Source organism: Zerene cesonia, chromosome 1 (assembly GCF_012273895.1).
Source record: "Zerene cesonia ecotype Mississippi chromosome 1, Zerene_cesonia_1.1, whole genome shotgun sequence".
Classification (NCBI taxonomy): Eukaryota; Metazoa; Arthropoda; class Insecta; order Lepidoptera; family Pieridae; genus Zerene; species Zerene cesonia.
In genome coordinates, this window is record NC_052102.1 from 9057978 (window position 1) to 9080769 (window position 22792).

General features: G+C 32.0%; 1 protein-coding gene across 2 annotated transcripts in view; it reads left to right on the top strand.

Moving 5' to 3' along the window:
- Window positions 1-1692: 1692 nt before the first annotated feature.
- Window positions 1693-22792, top strand: part of LOC119829082 — an 85351-nt gene continuing 64251 nt past the window's right edge. For both annotated transcript variants that reach the window (XM_038351470.1, XM_038351461.1), the window contains exons 1-2: window positions 1693-1946; window positions 16695-17169. In XM_038351470.1, the coding sequence (XP_038207398.1) occupies window positions 1865-1946; window positions 16695-17169 (557 nt within the window). In that variant the 5' untranslated portion in view covers window positions 1693-1864. The remainder of the gene's footprint in view (window positions 1947-16694; window positions 17170-22792) is intronic.

The window sequence follows — 22792 nt, forward strand, 5'->3', positions numbered from 1 at the left end:
ATGACATAATCAAACAATACGTGCAAAAATAGAATTCAATAGTTCCAGCGCGACTTAATTCTTTTCAAATTAGTGCGGGTAGCACAATTTATTTTTTCTGCTTGTGATAACCTAAAATCTACATTTTTAAGAGATAATAATAATAATTAATAATAATTAATGTACAACAAATTGAACTTTATAGTCAATTCAGGAATTTACAAATACTGCTATACTACGATACAATTATTTTTTAATGCAATTATCTATTTCTGCCTGGAAATGTCCAATCTGAGAGCTATTAACTCATTCGAAATGGCACATTGCAATCATTGGACACGTTTAGTACGGTACCTAGGGGTCACTGCGGACGTCTAATTGCTTCCGCTTAATGTTTTACAGATGGTTTTAATTACGGAGATTGTTTTTAGAATGGTATATCTATCAAATTTCCAAATTTCCAAACTTCCAAACAAACAAATTGTTCTCAAAATCATTATACAATATACACTTCTATGTGACTTGTTAGAAGGATATTTATACATAGCTTAAAAAAATACTGCACACTTTAATGATAGACATAAAAAATTGTTTCATTTGCTCTTACATAGAGTACATATATAAGATTTTTTTTAATCCTGGCAATTCTGATCAGGACATTAAGATAATCTCATAAAACTAATGTATTGTCACCGATCAACGGTTTGAATTAAATGTGTCTATTTAAATAAGGTCAAAATCGAGCCTAAAAGAGTCGTTTACATGTAAATCACAAATAAACTGATGAAGCTATTAACAGCGTGTCAAAAATCATAAAATTGATGTAGATATACAATACACTTCTACGTACGCAACGCAAATTCCTCTCTTAGTAAAATGGGCATAGGGCATACACGCACTATTAAGAACCGCCCATTGGCATAGTAGTTGAGCTACTTTATAGTGCACCAATTAGGAAACTAATAAATGTTCAGACCACACAACGCCTGTGACACTTACTAGAAATTAGGCGGTACTTAAAATTATTACTTTAATGAAAGTCACGTGTGTGGCCGCATGTTATGATACAAAATACTACCGTCCTTAATTGATCGTCCCTTTAGAGCCAACAAATTTGAACGCGTATGGTTTTAGGGGTCAAACCATCCGCTTTGTGTCCGAAAATTTCTAACGGTTGTCGTGTACGAATATTTATTATGTTAGGTATCATGTGTGTTAAATTTATTTTATGACTGTCAACATAACGGTCTCATTTAATCGAGAAATTAAGGTGATGTTCTATGGGATTACTTAACGCATCTTTGCGGACTCAACTTATTGATTTCAGAACAGTTTTGCGTGCACTTGCTAGATGTTGATTTCAGAGCTTCATTAACTAATTGCCTAGTGTAAATTCATACAATGTTTTATTAAATATAATTTATTATAGTTTCCACGAGAAATATTGAAAGTCAACATCTTCCACGGGCGAGACAATTTCGTAATTCCGCAGTCTAAACTGACTTCAATAGACCAAACAGGCAAATCAACTTTGTATTAAGGGATACATTTAAAAAATTAAAATTACGAAACTGAAAAATTCTTGTAAATACGATCAATGTGTAGCGGACTTTCCAAATGCTACGCGCTACGAAGTTCCACTACAACTACGAGTCACGAAAAGCGATCGGCGAACTACAAAATTCTCAAATTTAGTATTATTGTAGCGTTTGACAGGGGAGGTAGTGTCGCTGGCGCTCTATTCGGCGCGCGTATTCACGTACGTTACGTAAATCCAATATAAAATGCCAATGACTTAATCCGATCGTATGCTTAGTGTAGTGTTTATGGGAAAATTAAGTGTTATTGTGTTGAAAATGTCCGTGAAGGATGTTATTTTGGAAAAATGTTGAAGACTCTTCGGTCGCGATGTTTGTTTTGTTTGCTGTGTATGGCTTTATATTTTTGTGTCACTGATGGATTGATAGGTAAGTTAAATTGCTCCATGTATTTTTTAGGTATCTTTCAAATTTACTTTTGATACTTGTACAGAAATTGTATGGAAATTGCCATAATTTTACTTAGTATTTCTGTGTAACGTAGCCCAACTGCCTTGCAATTTTTTTAGTATTGTTTGAATTTGAATTTTGAGTGCATTGCGTTTGTATTTATCTACCTACATCCTAGGAACTTCAGAGCTCTAGATAATTATGTTATTATATTTGAATTTAAAAGGATCTAGGTTGGCATTGAGAGAATTGTCTCCAACTAAATTACTATGCAAAGGTTTTGATTGTTTTTTTTTTATAATTGTTACGGACATACATCTGTACTACTTAATAATATAAAGTTGAAGAGGTTGTTTGATTGTCTACTTGAACGCCCTAATATCAGGAACTACTCGATCGATTCAAAAAATTCTTTCAGTGCAAGATAGTCCATTTACGGTGCAGGGCTAATAATAAAATATAATGTTATGTACTAATTATGCGAAAGAAACCGCGGGGCACGGATAATTTTTAATATTGCTCTGAAAAAAGATACATTATGGCTAAACTTCATTACTATTTCCGAGTTTTTATTTCCATGGTAACGTTTATAAGCCGAGCTGAGCTCTATTTGAAGCTGTATCATGCACGACTGTTAGTCAGAAAAATTCAAATTGAAAATGTATTTATAGCTTCATATCCTTTCGTCATACCTATTTTATCGAAAAAAACTTTTTCATCATTTTTTATAGGTACGCTTTTCAATAATTTCTAGATTATATTAAAGTGGCTGTTTTAACCCCGTGGTATAGAACCTATGAACACAGTCTATGTTTTTCTGGTTGCTACAGAGCAACGAAGAAGAAAAAAATGATATATATATAATCATTATCTATTTATTTTATTTTAACACTTTTATTATACGTAAAAGAAAGAAGAAAAAAAAAAGAAATATGTATAAACAATTGTTAAAATATCACATTTCTTAGGTAAAGGATAAATATTAAGCGTACAAAGGGAAGCAGCAAACATTTTACTGTACAATTAAATATAGAACATATGTAGCTAATATTTTTCTGCGCGTTAAAATAATATTAATTACTGATATTTCATGCACACTTGAGCACCGTATTGTGAACAAAGTACGAACAATAATTTCATGTGTTTGCGGTTAGTTTGTTATTACATATGTCAGGCGAACCTCGTGGTGTATTTCGATCGTGTGTTACACAATTGTATTTGTGTAACTAAAGTTATATGTTCGTAGTAACTACTCGTAGTCTTAGTTATTTAGGAACGCTGAAAAACAACGCGATTTCTGAACATTGGCAGCACAAGCTGAGCTGTTGTTTTTGTCAGCGTCAGGCTGACATGTCGCGGACTAATACTAACTAGCACCCCTTCACTAAAGCGGCTCGACGGAACACAGTTGGGTTTTGTCGGTAGGATTCCGACATGAACCACGGCTCCTTCCCTTGGGGCCGTAAGTTATGTTTCACTACTCTATGTACTCCCTAACAACCAAGCTATTATCTACGTAAGATTTTAGATTACCCCACTCAAAAAAGGGATCCTTCTGACGTACTTCACTATCACAAGCATCAGAGTTGTTGTTTATTCCGATTGTTAATTTTGTTGTTGTTTTTCCGTGTAGTTATTTTTTTCTTATATTTGATTTCATTTGTTTGTTATACTTTGTAGTGATGTATTTTCATTTGCACTTGTAAGGTGATTTTTATAATTTATACTTCGTAACTATATTTTCATATCGCTTATATTTGTTAATAAATATGATAAATGTTAATGCAAACATATTTCAATAATATTATGAAAATGTCTTCTTATGGTATTTATTGGCTTATCTTCATACGATGGTATGCTGGACCATAGACATAACAAATTTCAAGCAATCAATTTAAGTAAATCCATAACAAATTGGGATAACTGTAATTGAACACCATTCCCATTATAATAAAAACAAGTACTTAGTAAATATTGTGGACAGTTTCTAAGTGAAATATGACATTCACTAACTTTATATTAAAAAGTTTCTGACACGTTCCGTCCTAACAGAATGTTAAGTAACAATCTTCAAGACAATATAAGGAAATTTGGTGAATATTCGCCACGTTGTATCCAGCTATTTCATAACAGTAGCAGCTTACTTACGTCATTACTCATAACTCGCAGAATGCATGCTAAAGAAACAGTACTCAAATGCTTCTAGCATTGTAGTTGAACGTAAAACATTGGATTGTATTATGTAAAACATTGATTTACTCTTATAGTACCACTCTCAGTCATGAACAATCGTAACATGAGATTTTTTTTTTATTAAGGACTAGCTGCGCCCCGCGGTTTCATCCGCGTAAGTCTGTATCCCGTAGGAATATTTGTTATTCCAGTTGTCCAGCTGTCTACGTACCAAATTTCATTGCAATCGGTTCAGTAGTTTAGTAGCGTGAAAGAGTAACAGATATCCATACATAAATCTTTCCATATTTACAAACTTTCGCGTTTATGATATTAGTAGGATAGGATATAATAATTATAATTCGAAGCTTATTATTTTAGTATGTGAACAGTTTCAAAACTGGTCCGATTTTGTAAAAGCTTTTATGCAAGTTACGTTTTCTAACACTTATGCCGTAAATTGCCTAAAAGTTATTTCTTATTACTAATGTGATCAAAAGTCCTGTGTCACTTTATTGTTTTAGCCAATCGTGGAAATATCGTCTGACCTTGACCGATGCCAAGCCCCTGATTTGATGATTCTGATTGCCTTCCATTAATTATTGTCTCTGATTGAGGCGTGTATTCCATAGACTCGTAAATTTCGGTGACACTTACGGCTCTGTGACACAAACAGCGTCCATAGATAACGTAAATTACTGATGTTTGATATGGGCGCCCTTTTTTGTAGGTTATGTATGAATGCGGTAATTGCCTGGCGAATTATCCTTTTTTATTTTTATTTTAAATAGAATAAATATATTGAATGAGAATACACATTTTTTAACAACGATGCCATACATAATAATTTGTTTAATATAATGTCTATAATCATAACACATTTCAATAAAATATGACTCCATCGGATGTTATTGATTCATATATAATAACAATTATATTAAATTTTAATGTTATCTCGTCCAACCCCATAATGTGCCCTTCGCCATTATAATTTGGATGCTAAATTGATGATTATTTCACTCGAAAATATAAGGGATATTATAAATAGGGGTTTTTTACTCGTTGGTCGCTCTAAGGTGATTTCCGTTTTGTATTCTATTTTGTCCATAGTTTCCAAACGACATCTATATATTAGATTTGAAGTTTGCAATTGTGTTTCTCGAAGATTTATTGCAAGAACAATTAGTATGCAATATAACAGCGGTTAAATTCAAGAGAATTCGTTTAATGATAATAACGAATGCACTTTCGCAAATGTCAATAACGAATATTAAATATAAAAATGTATTTATTTCACAATGATGTGTTAAAATCTATTATTTATACGAAACGACGTTCCCAAAATTGGAGGGAGGTTTTTTTAATTAGACATTAGTTCTAAAAATGGTTATGCTCAAGAGGAAAATGTGAATAAAGCGTCGTTTTAGTTAGGTAAGGATCCTTCTTTACCTTCCTGCTCTTGAGCCCTAAACTTAAAATTCTCGCAGTTTTGACCTGATTCTCGAAATGAATATTTATGGCCCTTTACTCAATGTGACGTGGCTTCTCATATTTATACAGTTTTACAGGAAACTTCAGTGTTAAAATCTCTTCAGTGGGATCCTAAAAATGGTTACATGCAAATATTTGTCATTACGTCTAATGGGATTTTTATAAACACTACGTAGATATATCATCTCACTTATATTATAATCCTATTCGTACTAATATTATACATGCGAAAGTTCGTAAGGATGTGTGTGTGTTTGTTACTCTTTCACGCAAAACCGATTGCAATGAAATTTGGTATGTAGACAGCTGGAAAACTGGAATAATATATAGGCAACTTTTTATCCCGATATTCCTACGGGATAGGGTAAAGCCGCGGGGCGCAGCTAGTATATCATAATTCATGGCTGTGGCAATGATCTGTGAAAAAAGCAAATGAGTTGTTCCTTTGTTGTTTTCATAGTCTCATCACCTATTTTTATCTATTGGTGCATTTAAAAACAACAGTGGAACGAAGCCAAAATATGCTTTGCGTGAAAATGAAACTGTTTTCGGAAAATTATTAATAGACATCCATGTTTTGACATAAAAAGCTGGCCATGTTGTTAAGTTTGATGTTATGTATATTGATTTATTTATTTGTATTCATTTGTACACATGTAATGTAAGTTTATTATTTATTTATTACACTTAATCTATGGTTACGGTTGAATCAATTATTTACTCAAACAACACAAACTCAACATCGATATTAATTGATAGGTATGGCTTATTGGATCTGTTAAATTAATGGATAGAGTTTCAAGTTATTACGATTAATTAATAATAGTGACATATCTGTCAAAGATAATTAAGTTAAGAACTATGAATTTGAGGTTATCTTCATTTAATTGTATTTATATGGCGCCAGCCGACATCTTGTTATATTATTTTAAATGAAAATTGACGTGAAACAGCGTTGGTGTAGACTGCTTTCATATTTCTATAATTATTTCTTAACCATAAAAATGAGAAAAAATAGAAAGAGTGGAACTAATCAACAGAAATTTATCAATTTATTTTTCACAACCCATAAACCGTCTGAGTCGCCAAAGTTTGAATGTTTTCAAATGAAATAAAATTACCAGTCGTTGTCGACAGGCACCTGCATTATAAAATTATCACAAGTTTATGAAACTATATTACATCGTATAAAGAACGTTATAAGAATATATCGTATATTGGATGTTCTATTTGCAGCATACTCATTGAAAGTGCATACAAAAAATTCGAAAATAAAACGTTTTAGGAGAACACGCTTCTAAAAGAAAAATAGCGTTTTTTTGCGACAGTAATTTTTTCAAAAGTACATGTTATGTAATAGTTTGAGATAGATTGCAGCACAGATAATATAATATTGTACTAATTGCAGTCAGTCGAAGTCGGGGGGTAAGTCCAGTTAGTTTTATAGAAATTAATCGTTGAGCTTCGTATCGCGTGTTGGCGGCTTCTGTGAAAAGGATTAAGTCAAATGATGATGTACTATTCCTGTCCACACAGAAGTTCTGTGTTATAATTAATCATACGCAATGATATTGGGAATTGGACTAGGGTTGAAACATATGATAAATGATTATGATTTATCTATTATTTATTGTGAAATACAATTATTTCAAATATAAAAATCATTTAGTCTATATATGTATAGTCTGTATATAATTAGTAACAAGCAATATAATGCTGAGTTAGAGATTTTTTATTAATTTTTGCTTATTTAATTCGCCTACTACCTAGTGCCTAGTAGATAACTTTATTCTTATTAGTAAAAAGATAAATATTGTTATTCATTAGTTATTTAAAGCCGTAGTAACTCTACAATCGACATTAGAGCGAAATCTCTAATAAAATACTTTAATTCTGCACCCAGACAACCTTGTTAAAAACGTACAAATCAAAATACCAATAATGGATTACGAAAAGTGGGTTGAATCATTAATCATGTGTAACTAAATGGCGTTGTTGTTAAGCCCCTCTGTAAAAGTCGGTCAATCCACGCGGCTGACGATTTATCAAAGTTTCTAAGTTCAAATTTTTAATATTAACACGTCAATGTCATGCAATTTGTTTTTTTTTAGCTGGGGGTTACTCAAAAGCAGTTTCCCTCATTTCTTTTTCGTCTATTGTCTATGATGGTAGGATTCTAATCTTTCACGGAACGCGGCTGAATGTCTGGATATGAAATTTGCCACAGGTATATATTAGAGGGTGTAAGAATCTGTGTGTAGCCACTGAATTATGCTTATTAGCAATTTAGAGATCTATTTGTTAAGTAAATTTAACCTTATAAATTTATGGATTTATTTAAAAGCAAATCGTGTAACTAACTCGATTTATTATTCAAGAACTGTTGAACGGATTAAAATAATTTTGGGTTTAAAAAGGGTCGAATGAATATTTTTTTGAGAAATACTAACAAAATAAAAGTTTATCCGGGCAGAGCCGGGGCAAATGTAGTACAACTATAGTATTACGAAAGCGATACTATATTGCTACTCTCTCAATCAAACCTAACCTTTACAAGTCCTGTTATGATATTTATATTACAATTGCTTTTAAGAATTACAACGTTCACTAAAACAGCACGATGCAATAAACATATATTAAAACAGTTCGTAATCCCTTTGCAATGTTTTTTTAAACTCACCCTCTCCAATGAGAGTTCTCATTATATATTAATCTGAATGTTGGCTGTAAATCTGCACCTACCTTCATGAATTATTAGCAGCATCCATACAATTTTATGTGTATTTTTCGCTTGTTGTTTGTTTCTGGAAAAAACAACACTATAAAACAAGTCGATGTCATTCGGGAAACAGAATATATAAAAAACAAGGTCGTATAAACTTCCTTTTCAAATACCATAGGGAATTTTGTCGCGTAAAATATTACGAAAAATTATATTTAAATGGTTAATGAATGAAAATTTAGGTGAATGCTGTAATTTTTCGTATTCATTTATCCATCTGGTTTTTACCACTTTTGAAATATAAGTATTACGGTTATAAAGGCGAAAAACTACGTAAAACGAGGAAAATAATTTTTCTTACAACCATTGAAATTATTGTGATATTTTTAGCTGTCCTTTTTAATTGAACTTTATGGCGTAGTTCGTTATCGCAAGGCTGACCAGCGGTAGAAATTAAAGAGAAAACACTGAAACCTTGCAGCTAAGTTCGTGCTTATCGGGCTTTTGGGAAGAAGTGGGTCGCGTCCTCTACGCGGCTCCGTTGTTTCATACGACACGATAAATTCAAGTGTCTTTGTATTTAAGATTAACTGTGTTCCGAATAAAATACCTTAAAGGGTATTTTGGTTCCGAAAGATTTTGAAGAATATAATTCGTGTGAATCTTGATTTTGGAATACTATCGAAATTTGCAAAATATCCTATAAGCTGAGAAATATTTAAAGAAGAAAAAATCAAACACAAGAAAATACTAAGAAAAAATCTTTAAATATTTCTCATTTATAAAGCAATTCAATGCTTTAAAACTAAAAATTAATCCTATAAGCTTTTTTGATTAGGTGTTCGAAACGTTTGAGTAATAACTGAAACATACGAAAGACATACCATTATACATGCAGGGCTATTAGGACAAGCTGTTACAAATTAATTCAAACAAATTTTTACACATATTCATAAGTTTTTAAAACATATTTCTCCAAGACTATAAAGTAAAAATATAATTTTTACTTTAGATTCAAAAAGTTCAATCAAAAGATTAGACCCAATCCAACCAATCTGCTTGCTCTAATTACTTTTTCTCTCTAATTACACCTCTTTTCTTAAAGCAATTAATCTTGAGTTGGCTGGCTAGCTGAGTTCTTTGCTGTTTAAAAATAAACCTTATGCTGTATACAAATAACAATTAGATACATTTTAAGTACATCGAGTTTAACATAATTCAACTGTCTAATTTGTTACGCTTTTAAATGTGCTGGCTGTGTTGCGCGGTGTCACTCGCAGCTGAACCCAAGCATGTCTTTTTAAAATAGGACATGTGTTATTCCCGTACAAAGTACATCACTAGCAAGTATCACCAAAATCCGTTCAGTGGTTTTCGCGTGAAAGAGTAACAAACATGTAAACACATCCATCCTCACAAAATGTTATCCTCACTAATTTTTATTATTAGTAGGATAGGATAGTGCAAAAACGAAATAAAACGTAATATTTAAAATTCACTTGCAAGTATTTTTTAAAGGCATACAAGCTATTTACATCGCAATATTCAAAAACATTTGAATATATATTAATTTGCAATTCTCCAAACACTATCTCTAAAACTATAAGGATACAGCACAACAACAAGTTATCGAATACATTATCACATTAAAAGTTCCATTTCAGTTCATTAAATATTATATTATATCAAATGAATAATCATGACTTGTCTATTATTTCCTAGTAGAAACAATGGAAACACATCGGTGCATCTCACCCTTATCCTGCTGGGGTTGCACCCCTCAATACTGCTGTACTGTTGCACGAAGAATTGATTTCGACTCCCTTCGCGAAATTTTGACAATGCGAAGGTTTTACAAAACAAGTGCTTGTCAAATGTAAAACGTCTTGATGGGAAGCTTTTATGGTGCCTTGTCGATGCATGTCGACGGTTTGTTATATTTTTTACTATTTTATTGCTAAAGGATAACAATAAATAAGTCAATTATTAAATAAGCAAATAAAGTCATACAGTTAATAAATGATAATTATATTTGACATAAAATCAAACCTGCCTGATGTTGTCAGAACTCGACCAAATAAAAAAAAAATGCCTATAAATAAAAAAAAAGAATAATAAAAATCGGTTGAAAATAGTAAATGAAAAATAATGTTGTATTTGCAAAAACAGCACACCAATTTTTTTTCAATAACGTTAATGATACTTATAATACCCTCTGCTGATAAAAAATTACGTATAAATTCTAACTATATATCGCTACGAAAAAAGAATATATCGCTACAAAGCGGCTTCATACTAAAACAGTAACTTATATTGCAATTTACAATTATCATTACATACATTATACAAGTCATATTCAACTCTGTAATCCAAACCAAAAGATACCATCTCGAGCCTCAATATCTACAAACAATGAATTGCTTAGCTATACTCGGCTAGGTTGTTTGTGTTGACATTGATTGCACGAACATTTAACCATTCCTACCTCCGACACCCCTCAAGGGTTACTGTCTGGCTCAAACGCGTAGATTGCTATAAAAACAACATCTATTTTTTGTAATTGTGAGTAGTTGTTTGGAATAGCAATTGGCTCTAATTACAAGGGATGTAAATAATATTAAAGATGTTTATAAGAATGAATATTGAATTAACAATATTATACAGTTTAACAGTTCCCAATTCTGGTAATTACTTTGGAATTAAGGTTCTATGATAATGATTCCTGAAGAAATCTTTCATGTTTTAGATGTTATAGGGTCCTGAAAATTAAAGGCAAAATATACACGTGTTTAAATTAATGAATACAATAAATGCAATTGTCAAACATACAATCTGTATAGTAAAATTAGAATATTATAATTAGGTATTAAGTGTATAATGTTTACAATAAAAGCGTTTACTTTACTAACAGAAATTCCACTGAAAGTTTATCTAATCTATCGTCAACACTATAGCAGGGACGAAAGTAGCAAAATATTTATAGTCGTATTTTAAAACATGCGAGGTCACGATTCAGTAAGACATCCAAGTCTTGGCACTGAAACAGCCTTCCCACAAATTAGGGAGTTAATTTACTGGCAGCACTGGCGCTGCTTCACGTTGCATAACACAAGCAAGGTTATTTGGATCGCTGGAAATAGTTGCACACAATGCTGGGAGAATTAAGTTCCAGTTGAGAACAAGCGCTGTTACATTAAAAAACAATGTGTTATTTTTAGAACGGGAAACAAAAGAATTTAATTTATATTAAAGCCTTATATACATATATAGGCAATAAGTATTTTGAAATAAATCAATCAATTATCTATTCACAGCGTGCAGGATGAGCTCTTAGTCAATACAAACATAAAATTTACTTAAAAGCTTTGCTATTTGCAAAATAAAAAAACTAAACGCTTGTTGAAAATATCTAATATTCCATATTTTCATACATTTTAAGTGATTATAAATATCCTTATGCAAAACTGATTGAAATGTCGGGAAACCCTACAAGATTTCTTGACTTACTCGCACTATTAAAGCAAATTACCCCTTAATTCGTTTATTTAACGTCTATTTTCAATTAATCTTGTCTTGTAAATCCATCCTGGGCGTAATCCAACCACTATTAATAGACCTCTCGAAAACGACTCAATCCTATAAATTCGAAGGAAGCAAGAGACCATTAAGAGCTGGTCGTTTGGACAAATAGCGTTGTTTTGGATGGTTGCTATAGCAACGTTTGATCCGAATTGGAAATGCCAGAGGGTGAGACTTGTAGAAATGGGACAGAAATAGTGATATCAGTGGGAGAGACAAGGATGAGATTGGGGAGCAGTTTTGCAATGCACACTTGCTACCACTAAATTGCATTAGTCTGCCATTTGGGTGACTGCTCCCAATCTGTACGTAGGCTTACATAATATGTGGGGTACCCTACCCTGTCATTGTCCACCGACTAATAAACTTCCCTATATTATATGATATTTGTATTTTTTAAAGTAATTCTTGATTCATTAAAGATGTATGTTTAATATACATTTAGTGCACTAGAGTAAATCGAAAAATTGTAATTCCGTGTAGTGAAATAAGGATAGAGTCGATTACAATAGCATTCGTATATTTGTATATTGTGCACAAAACTATTTGAGCATTATAAATGAATTAAAATTGAAATTATTCTGTCATACTTAAAAACATTAAAAATGCCATTTTTGGTGGGAAACTTGAAACAAACTCATAACTACTTCCGTTGACAGCAGAATAATTATATCTTATCGAACAAACGTTTTATTAATTTTATATAATATCTAAGCGCGATCATTATAACTTCTATTTCGTTTAATTGCGTCGCTTTGTGGAAACCGTGACCGTATTTTAACAAATTCTGTATTATAATTGAGTCTAACATCGTAAGCTTTGTATGACCGAATCTTTTAAGCCCAAGGCCGTTTAATTATTTCTTAAATCCGGGATTTGGGTTCATGTTAATGAAGCCGGAATGGTTTAAAAAGGTTTCCATAATGGTTAGACTGTTTATGTTGTGATGTGATGTTAGAGTATAAATTTTGTTTTATTACGACTGAATTTAAATTGTTATTACTTTCAATATTGCATATAAAACACAATTCCTTAATTAATGTATTCATTTTATATTCATATAAAGTGCAGGATGATTGCATTAAATATTCTATTTTGGCTAATTGTTTGAGTTAATATTATTTCACGGCAACAAAGCTTAGAAATCTTCTAAGCTAATTTGTTTGTTCTTTTATAATATAATGCAGATTGTACTACTACTATTCTTTTATTTATAACAAGACACTTAGACACTTTTTCATTTATTTTTGTTCCTTAAAAATATGTGTGGATATATGTAATACTAGCTGCGCCCCGCGGTTTCATGTAAGTCCATATCCTGTCCTTAGGAATATCGGGATAAAAAGTTGCCTATATGTTAATCCAGTTGTCCGGCTGTCTACGTATCAAATTTCATTGCAATCGGTTCAGTAGTGTTTGCGTGAAAGAGCAACAAACACACACATCCTTACAAACTTTCGCATTTATAATATTAGTAGGATTGTGTGTGTTTAACAGCTTGATTGAGACCATTTCCAAGATAAACATTTATCTACGGAATGTAAGTCAACATATCATTTCTAAGGGTATATGGTTTCATAATATCGAGTTTCAAACTAGAGAAAGTAAAGCTAAGAGCAATTTATGTTACTTATATTGAAATATTGTAGCAAGACATTATTTATATTTTATTTACCTTTTATGATATATATACAATGACTTCATTTCAAGATGTATATATATGCTAACTACGTTTTTAAATGCGCAATATGATAACCTTTGATAATAAGATTTCTTATGCACATCATGCACGCCATAAAAATTTAAAAGAATACGCAAAAGTTTACCTTTCAATTAAAATCGATTTTAAAAACATATTGGTAATTTGTAAAATATTCATAATATTCTAAGCTAAGCCAATTTCATCATTGTCTTTTATACAGTCAATAAAAAAGCATACCGATCTATAAAGTCCAGAAATATCTCTCAAATTGGGTCAACTATCACTTACATCAATTATCATAAAAACAGATACAGCACGCATTTGTGTGGGAAGGTATAAAATACCCATTAGCTTAGTCTTTCTTTATGTTTAAATAAGTAAGCATCATAAAACGCAACATGCGTTAGTTTTAAAGACCTGTTTATTGTATAGCCCTAATCTTGATAAAAGTTTTAGATGAGAAATTTTGAAAGAATAGAAATTTGAACACAAGGCGGGATTCGAACCCGCGTCTTTTTGTCTCTTCGTAGGGTTTCCCTTGGGCACATAAAACCGAAAGAGTAGAAGAAATTCGATTGCTGAGGCAGGATCATCGGTGGCCGAGAGGCTAGGCATGGCTATGGTATGGCAAAAAGACGCGTGTTCGAATCCCGCCTCGTGATAAAACTTTTTCAATTTTTTCAAAATTTCTCATTTATAAAGCATTTCAATGCTATAAAACGAAAAATTCAAAGTTATAGATATACTAGCTGACCCGGAAACGCTAATCTGCCTTATTTTATCATTCTGTGGTATGAAAAATAGATACTAGACGATTCCGACCTGCCCGATATGCACACAACATTTCATTAGAATCAGCCCAGCCCGTTCGGAGTATGGTTACTAACTAACACGAGAGTTTTATATAGAGATATATAAAATTCTCGTGTCACCGTTTTCGTTGCCATACTTCTCCGAAACGGCTTGACCGATTTTGATGAAATTTTTTGTGCTTATCCAGTATCTATGAGAATCGGCCAACATCTATTTTTCATACCCCTAAATGATAAGAGTAAAGCAGAACAGCGTTTGCCGGGTGCAGCTAGTATAGAGATAAAATTGTCGAATCCAGAGATTGGCGGGTAATATGTATTAGCGCTAATGTTTTGTGAGGGTGTGGTAATCTCCACATTGCGAGTGTAGCTCCATTTGTGAACGCGCTCCAATCTTATAGGCCTTACTTGGTTATCACAGTTTGTTTGGATGTTTGTCCGTCAATCACGCTGAAACTACTAAACGGGTTTTTATGAAGTTTGGTATACAGACAGGGTATGAGCTGACTTGGGTGATATTTTTATATCTATTAAATGCTCCCTTGGGATAAAGTAGGAGTCTAGATGTTCAAGCGGAGCCTGGTCAAGCGTCTAGTTAATTATAATACTGTGTCTATTGCATATATCATAGAGCACGAAGTACTGGGGCGCGTATTTCATTAAACAGGTGCTCATCGTACCGAAGCCGTTCCTACAATTTTCTATCAAAAAATTAATAATTAAAAAAATACATATAAATTAACGAATGTGATAGAAAAAAACGTGTATGATACAATATCTCCATATGAAATAAATATGTGAGTTATGTTTAAAGAATTGGTTTATAATGAAGTTAAAGTGAACCGATTTTGCAGTGTTTCCAAATTGCTTCTTTATATCAAATTGCTGTATTTTTGTCTAGAGCTGTGTACTGTGTAAATACATTTTTACACTGTTTCAGTATTAAGTAGGACAAACTCATTAACTGTGTGTCTCACTATTTAAATAATTTGCTAAAATCATTACGATATAACCCTGGGAACATGATTTCTTCTTTGTCACGAATAGAATGCGTTATACACGACGATCTTAATGCATTTTTTTCGTTAGATAACCTATTTATTAAACAGTGACTACTTTGAAAGATCCGTAATTAATGGATATAAAACAGACTAAATGCATCGCCGCGGCCGTCTGCCAGTCTGGCTCCAACTCTGAAAAAACCTTTTATATTTGGTAATAATAACATTTATTTAATAGATTAATTGAAATCACAAATAAGTTCGTATATTTCTATTACGGTTTTGTCATAAATAACAACAGAAAACATATAAAAAGTACGTGAAGATACATATTTCTATTTATCGTTGAAAGTTACCGCGTCATTTAACATCAAAGTAAATCACATAACTAAGAAACGTTTGGGAATTGTGTGTGTTTATATTATTATGCATTTAAGTAACTTTTAAACACGTTGAAACATTATTTGGGCATTTTATAGCCCTGAACCGATACGTGAAGATTATACTAGTGCGTCATTAATATTCATTAAGCATATTGGTCCAAGCAGGAAAGTCATATTAATCGGTAGTACACACCATTGCTATCAGTACATATAATTAATTATATTTAGGTGTATTTATTCATATTTTGTCGTTAGTCCAATCAAATTCGTCTAATATATTGAATGATTCGTTAAAACTGTTTATTTTTATATTCGAAATTTTTTATTTTGGTTTCCTTGTTTTCGGTTATATTCAAATGTCAATGTGAATTATTTAGCGTATTTACTTTTTCACTACTAGTTATTCTCGAAAGTGAGAATCTCTACTAATATTATAAGGGGGTTACTTTTTAAAAAAAGTAATTTATCAACGCAAAACCACATTATCTGTGAGTGTTGTATATTATTTTGTGTTTATATCGAGACAAGCCGGACGGAGTTCGGGAAACAAAAAAAAATATTTTAATGATTTATTTGTATTATATTTTTAATATCAAAAACATTTCAATAGATTTCATTGATATATATTCTATTATCTATTCCACATTCATCGATTATCTAAATTATTTTATACGAATTTATGAAAATTAGAAGAATCAATTAATGATCTTCTTTAATATAGGTATTTAACTCATGCTCATGTATAGTTCAATAAATAAGCACATGTTAATTTCTTGATATTTTTCTTATACACGTAATTTAAATATGTGTTAATTGTCTATTTATTTTTTAGCTGTCAATACATTGATATTTTCCTTTGTTTCAGAAATTGTTGAAGAACAACGATGCAATGATTTCGAGTTCCGGCTGACCTGTCGAGATTTAGATTCACATATAGCAGTACTGGAAGCGTGGTATACTTCTACAGACGATTATCATCATTTCTCGAATGAAACTCATGCCAGCTACTCAATTAAAACGCAAAATGACACAGAACTCGATAAAGTTTACGTATATACTAGTCCTAAACACAACGGCGTGTATGAGCTAACAAATCATTCTATATTTGAAAATTACACGAACTTGAACACTTCGTTCGAATTTGATTCGAGATTAAATGACACTTTAGTGAATGATACAATGGATAGTGTGGATATGTCAGTGGATTTTATGAATGTGAGTGAGGGGTGTGGTGTAGTGTCGTATGCGCGTAGTTATGCAAGTTGGCGGGAAGGTGATAAGCGACGAAGACTTATGTCGAGAGAGACATCAATCAACCTACGAGCTCCAGTGAGTTACAGGTGAGTTTTAGTAATAATATAGTAAAAACGATTACTTCTACAACGTGTAGGGAATGAATTTACAGTTTTTGATATTTATTGTTGTTTATACGTGTTGTTTAGAAATGTATCACGCATATAAAAAGGTAAATAATTCCGTTTTAAGCTATAGTAACAGGCCCTCGACCGCAATGCATAAATATATCGGATCCACACTGGCGTTACATAAATATTTCATTGTTTATTGTTAAGTCTAATTAATTACGTAAATTGTGTGTGATTCGACGTTTTAATTGAGTAATATTATATATGAATTTTGTGTGTTCTTAGAGACACTGTACTGTAGTTTGTGTAATGATAATAGCTGTATAATTTTTAGTGCCATTTATAGACGTTTCTTAACTTATAGCATTAGCAATTCAGAATTCCACAAGCATGTGATTCTCTTTTGTTGATATTTGGATGTTTTTAATATTAATAAGTAATTGGTTTTTAGCAAAATGATCGTTTTATAGGAAGGTATTGGGAATATGCACTGTGCGTTTGCACTAGTACAGTATTATGAATTGCATAACAACAGATAATAAAAAACAATGGATTAAAGAACTTGGATGGTCATTTCTAGTTGCTCCTTAGCTTATACGGAACCCTTAGTGTCGCGATCTATAGAAATGCACTAGTACAGTATTAAGTTATTTATGGTATCATTTTCTTTTCTACTTTCAACGTGTACCTTTTCTACAGTACGTAAGTAGATTGTTATGTTAATATGATTTGATTCTCCAGGGTTTTCTTAAAAGGTTTCTGAATCCCACTTGTAATTTATAATTAGTATCATTAACGTGTATGAAATTTGTTGCGGGAGAAATAAGTTGAAAAGACTCAGGCCTATATAGAGATCTAGTTAAAAAACCAGCGTCGGCATGAACCTGGCGCAAGCTGAATTAGATACGTATTTTCGATACTGTTGGACAGAGCGGTATCGCATTGCTGTTTGTTTCCTATCATAGTAGTACACTGTCTATATAATAAAAGAACAAAACAAAACATAGAACAAATATAGAAACCTAGGATCTAGTTAAAATACCAGCGCCGGCATGAGCCTGGCACAAGCTGAAGCTGATCACAACTTTTTGGCGATACTGTTGGACAGACCGTAAACGCATAGCTTTTTGTTTTCTATTATTGTGGTACTAATGCATGTTCCTTCTTTCTTTCTTTTTGTACTGTGTATAATTTAATTCTGAAATACGCAGTACAGCGATAACACAGTTATTGCAAATTGCATTCGTATTGTACTACGCCTCCCCGGGGATCGCTCGTAATGACGATCTGACCTTGTGCCTGGTGTTTCTTGAATACTAAAGATTTTGTTTATTGCTGTACCTTGAACTACATCTTTTGTGGATAATACTTTTATATAATCTTCTAACTGTTCGCCACGGCTTCGCCTAGCCTACGAGTATGTTAGTCAGTGACGCTGCAGCTTTCTACTGCTAAAAATTTTTTGAAATCGGTCCAATACCATAAGTTTATTCAGTTAATAGCATCTGTTTAATTTTTTTCTTATGCATAAATATTACTTGTGAACAGTGTGTTTTTTAGGCCATTGGCCATTGCCTGAAGAACAGGTACAACATATGTTTCAATGGTTTTTATGACATAAAAAAACAAGTAAACCATACGATATCTCGATTTCATTGATTTAACATTAACGTAATGAATATCTTTAACAACGCACCTTCTTTTAAATATATTGCATATATATTTTTAAACAAAAACAGATAAAAGATAACAAAAATACCAGTCAATTCTCAATTAGCCACTATTTTTGATTCGTCTTGATCCGGGCGGATGCTGTTAGTTAGACTGCGAAATTAGCCAAGTATGCGGATATCCAATTCACAAAGATCACGAAGATATTGGTTATAAATCTTAGAACATACAGCTTCGTAGTATGTTAAATTCATTCGGGGTTTTAACTGTAAAAATCATTGTGGAATTATTATTGTTTATTTTTATAGTTTATTTACAAATGGTAAAACTGTTTTACTAAGAATGTATGAATGTTTGCATCTCATATATCGTGATAGCTGGCACTATAACAACAGGTAATAAAAAACTGAGGTAAAACAATGGAATTAAGAACTTGGATGGTAATTTTTTTCTAGTTGCTTCTTAGATTATTTGTACGGAACCCTTAGTGTCGCGATCTATAGAAAAAGAAATGCATTCTATTGTATTTTAAGTCATAAAAGAGTTATTCTCCATAAATTACATGAATGTCAAAGGTTATCACAAAATAGGTCGAGATAAAAAGAACAAGGTGGCGAAGACCGCGAAGATGAGTTACTTGTTTTGACCTCGATTGTTAAATAATTCGAAATGTTGATGAAAAAGGCAACTCATATATAGAAAAGTAACATTTATTCATAAGATTTATTATTTTATATATTAGCTATATAGTAAACTAAATAGCATATAATTTATAAGTAAATTAATAGTTTGTAATTAATATTTATAACTAAATCAATAGATGTCGTGGGATGTGCCCTCAGGCATATAAAACCGAAACAGTAGAAAAAATACGATTGCTGAGGTGGGATCACGGCTGGCCGAGAGGCTAGGAGTTGCTACGGTTTGGCAAAAAGACGCGGGTTCTCATAGTTTTCATAGTATATAATTGTACAACTTTATATGTTAGTATGTACAGGTATTTAATATTCCAGCTTCTAAAAGATTTTTTCAATTCAGAATAGTTGTCTGTCCAATAATTTTCACGTATTTCACATTTCCTCCTTCATCACATCTACCATCATGTAGCTAAAATAACTTCCAGAGTAGTTCAGTAGGTAATCATAACAAACAATTAAAATTATTTTATTATTAAATTTTTCTATTTACATTATAAATCTTTTATATTACACTTTGTAGTTATCCATATGTTTCTGTATTTTATGGATCATAGTTGTAACTTAACATCTGGTTTCCTTTGCTTGCTCTGCAATAAAAAAATCAGTAGAATTCATTAGATAATACAGAAGGTACGTATTGAAATACATTTCAAATTATTTAGTTCTTTCTCTCCTAAAATTCGATTATTAACGTTTCATCGATATCTTTCGACAATGGGGAATGCTAACGAGAATCCGTTTGATCTTGGGCGAGTAGCGTTACGGTATGCGAAGCGTTAGTCATTTGTTTAGTTGAACCATAAATATGGCTGGAATTTTATAGTATTTGTTGTAATTATATGTTGAAAGCTTCATTAGTTTTAGTTTTGTATCTCTAAGTTTGAATTGAACGTCGAAACATATTAAGATGTTTTTCAAACTGCACTATAAATATTCATAATAATTGCTTATTAAACGTACTTTTTTTAGAATATTTTAACAATGCATTTCCTGGGAGAATAATAGACCAGACATTCGCTTCTTTTTAGACGTAACCAATAACAACTAAGCATTAAATAATATAAGCTTTTTATTCTTAGTTCTAATACGTTTCGATCAAGTAGAGTTTTATAATAGCAATGAACGATAAAATTTCCCTCCTTAAATGCTGATGAATATAAAGCTTTCAAGCAAACAGTGGAAGATGGGGAATCAATGCGAAGGAACGTAATTCGCGCCGGCAAATATTTGTGCCAATCTGCCCTACAATACTCTCGACTATTTGGGATCGTGTCTATTTCTGTTCTATGTTTTATGGTATTACTTGAGTAACTATGTAAATCAAAATAATGTGATAGAAAATATCGTATATCACCACCCTATCTGAGGAAATGCCTTATTGTAGAAGAATATATATGGTCGAATTAAGTGTCCTATGTGAGAAAATGTTAAAGAATAGAAAAAAAAATTGATAAGGAGGCGGGCATTTATTATATTCTTTATTTTTTTTTTCATTTATAAAGCATTTGAATGGTTTTTAACTGAATATTAAATTTTCTCAGTTTTGTATTATATAGCCTTGCTGAATTATATAAGTAGGTTGCAAAATAACTTTCAGAACTAGCATATAGCACGTAGTCGAAGAAAAAAACCCAGCCATGAGTCGCAGACATGCGAATGAAGATTGCGGGTTGCAGTTAGTTCAATATATTAGTTTGATCAACCGATTTAAAAAAGAAGGTTATCAATTTCGCTGCATGTTTTAAACTTTTTTACCTTACAACTTTTACTATGATTATTAACTTATTTTTTTTAATAGTAATTTATATGCATTTATTTAAAGGCACTCAATTCTATATGTACTGACGAATCTTAATATATCCAATTGTTTGAATATAGACTTTTATTTGAACACCTTCAAATTGTATGTATACCGATTCATCCCTCATAATTAACTGAATTCCTAGCGAAATTATATCAATCGCAATGTTACAACTTAACGTAAGTTTTTACATCACTACATAGTATAAAACAAAGTCGCTTTCTTTGTCCCTATGTCCCTTATGCATGCTTAAACCTTTAAAAGTACATAACGTATTTTGATGTTATAGATTGAGCGATTGAACAGGAAGGTTTATTTGTATAATAACATACTACTGGGAATTTAACGCGTGCGAAGCCGCGGGCAAAAGCTAATTAAATAATACAAGTTTTACATTCAACATTGACCGTGATTAACTACACTACTATGTAGTCAACCGCATAAATCACTAATTAACGAGCTAGTAATTGGATTAGTAGAATTTTAGATTCCTGATAGCAATAATGTCTGAAGCTTTATTAAAGATCGGTTCCCGTAGGAATTGCGGACGGTACACATATTAGAGAATTAATTGACGTCCCATTTAGAGAGGGCCTATGAATTTGTCAGTCCACTGGGGATTGGGTAAGTTGCTTATAAGATTTTCTGGTTATATGCTTGTTAATTGTAAAAAGACAGCTTTTTAAACGTCAAGGTGTAATTTTTTGTAGAGAAATGAACGCAGTTGGACGGTAGAAATGAAGTAATTGATGGCAAATAATTTAATAATTACAACTTAAATTAATATATGTGCTTTCATAGACACTAATATACCTTTTTTATTTGTATGTACACGTTGAATTGTTAGGAATTAGTTTTACCATATTCCTTGTGTATGTGTATTGATTAAAAAAAAAAAAGTGAAGTCCCGTGTCCCCTACTGGGGTATGGGGCAGATGATATACATCTGTTTCACTGATAGATTTTCTTTATGGACAAGTAGGTGATCAGCCTTCTGTGTCCTGCCAGACCGAGACATTTTTTTTTAACGTCCCCACTGGGAATCGAACCCAGGACCCCTCGGTTCTAAGCTCACGCGTTAACCACTGTACCAAGGAGGCGGTCATGTGTATTGATTGCTACAAGGTTAATTTCTTCCCTGGAAAAAAAAAAAGATTTAGGTTATGCATCTTATTTACATCGTATCTATAAGAAGTACCACAGTTTGGCCAATTCTATACATTTTTTTTTATTGGAAGGCAAACAAGCAGATATTTTACCTGGTGGAAAGCAAAGGCGCCTCCCATTGATATCCTTAAGCCTTAACTTAATGTTACGGGTGTTGCCTACCAGAAAGAACAAGAGACATGGCATCCTCTTCCTCTTGGACCGCCGTACGGTGTAGACGTGTATAGAAATTATTACCTTTATTGAAAAATATAATTAATAA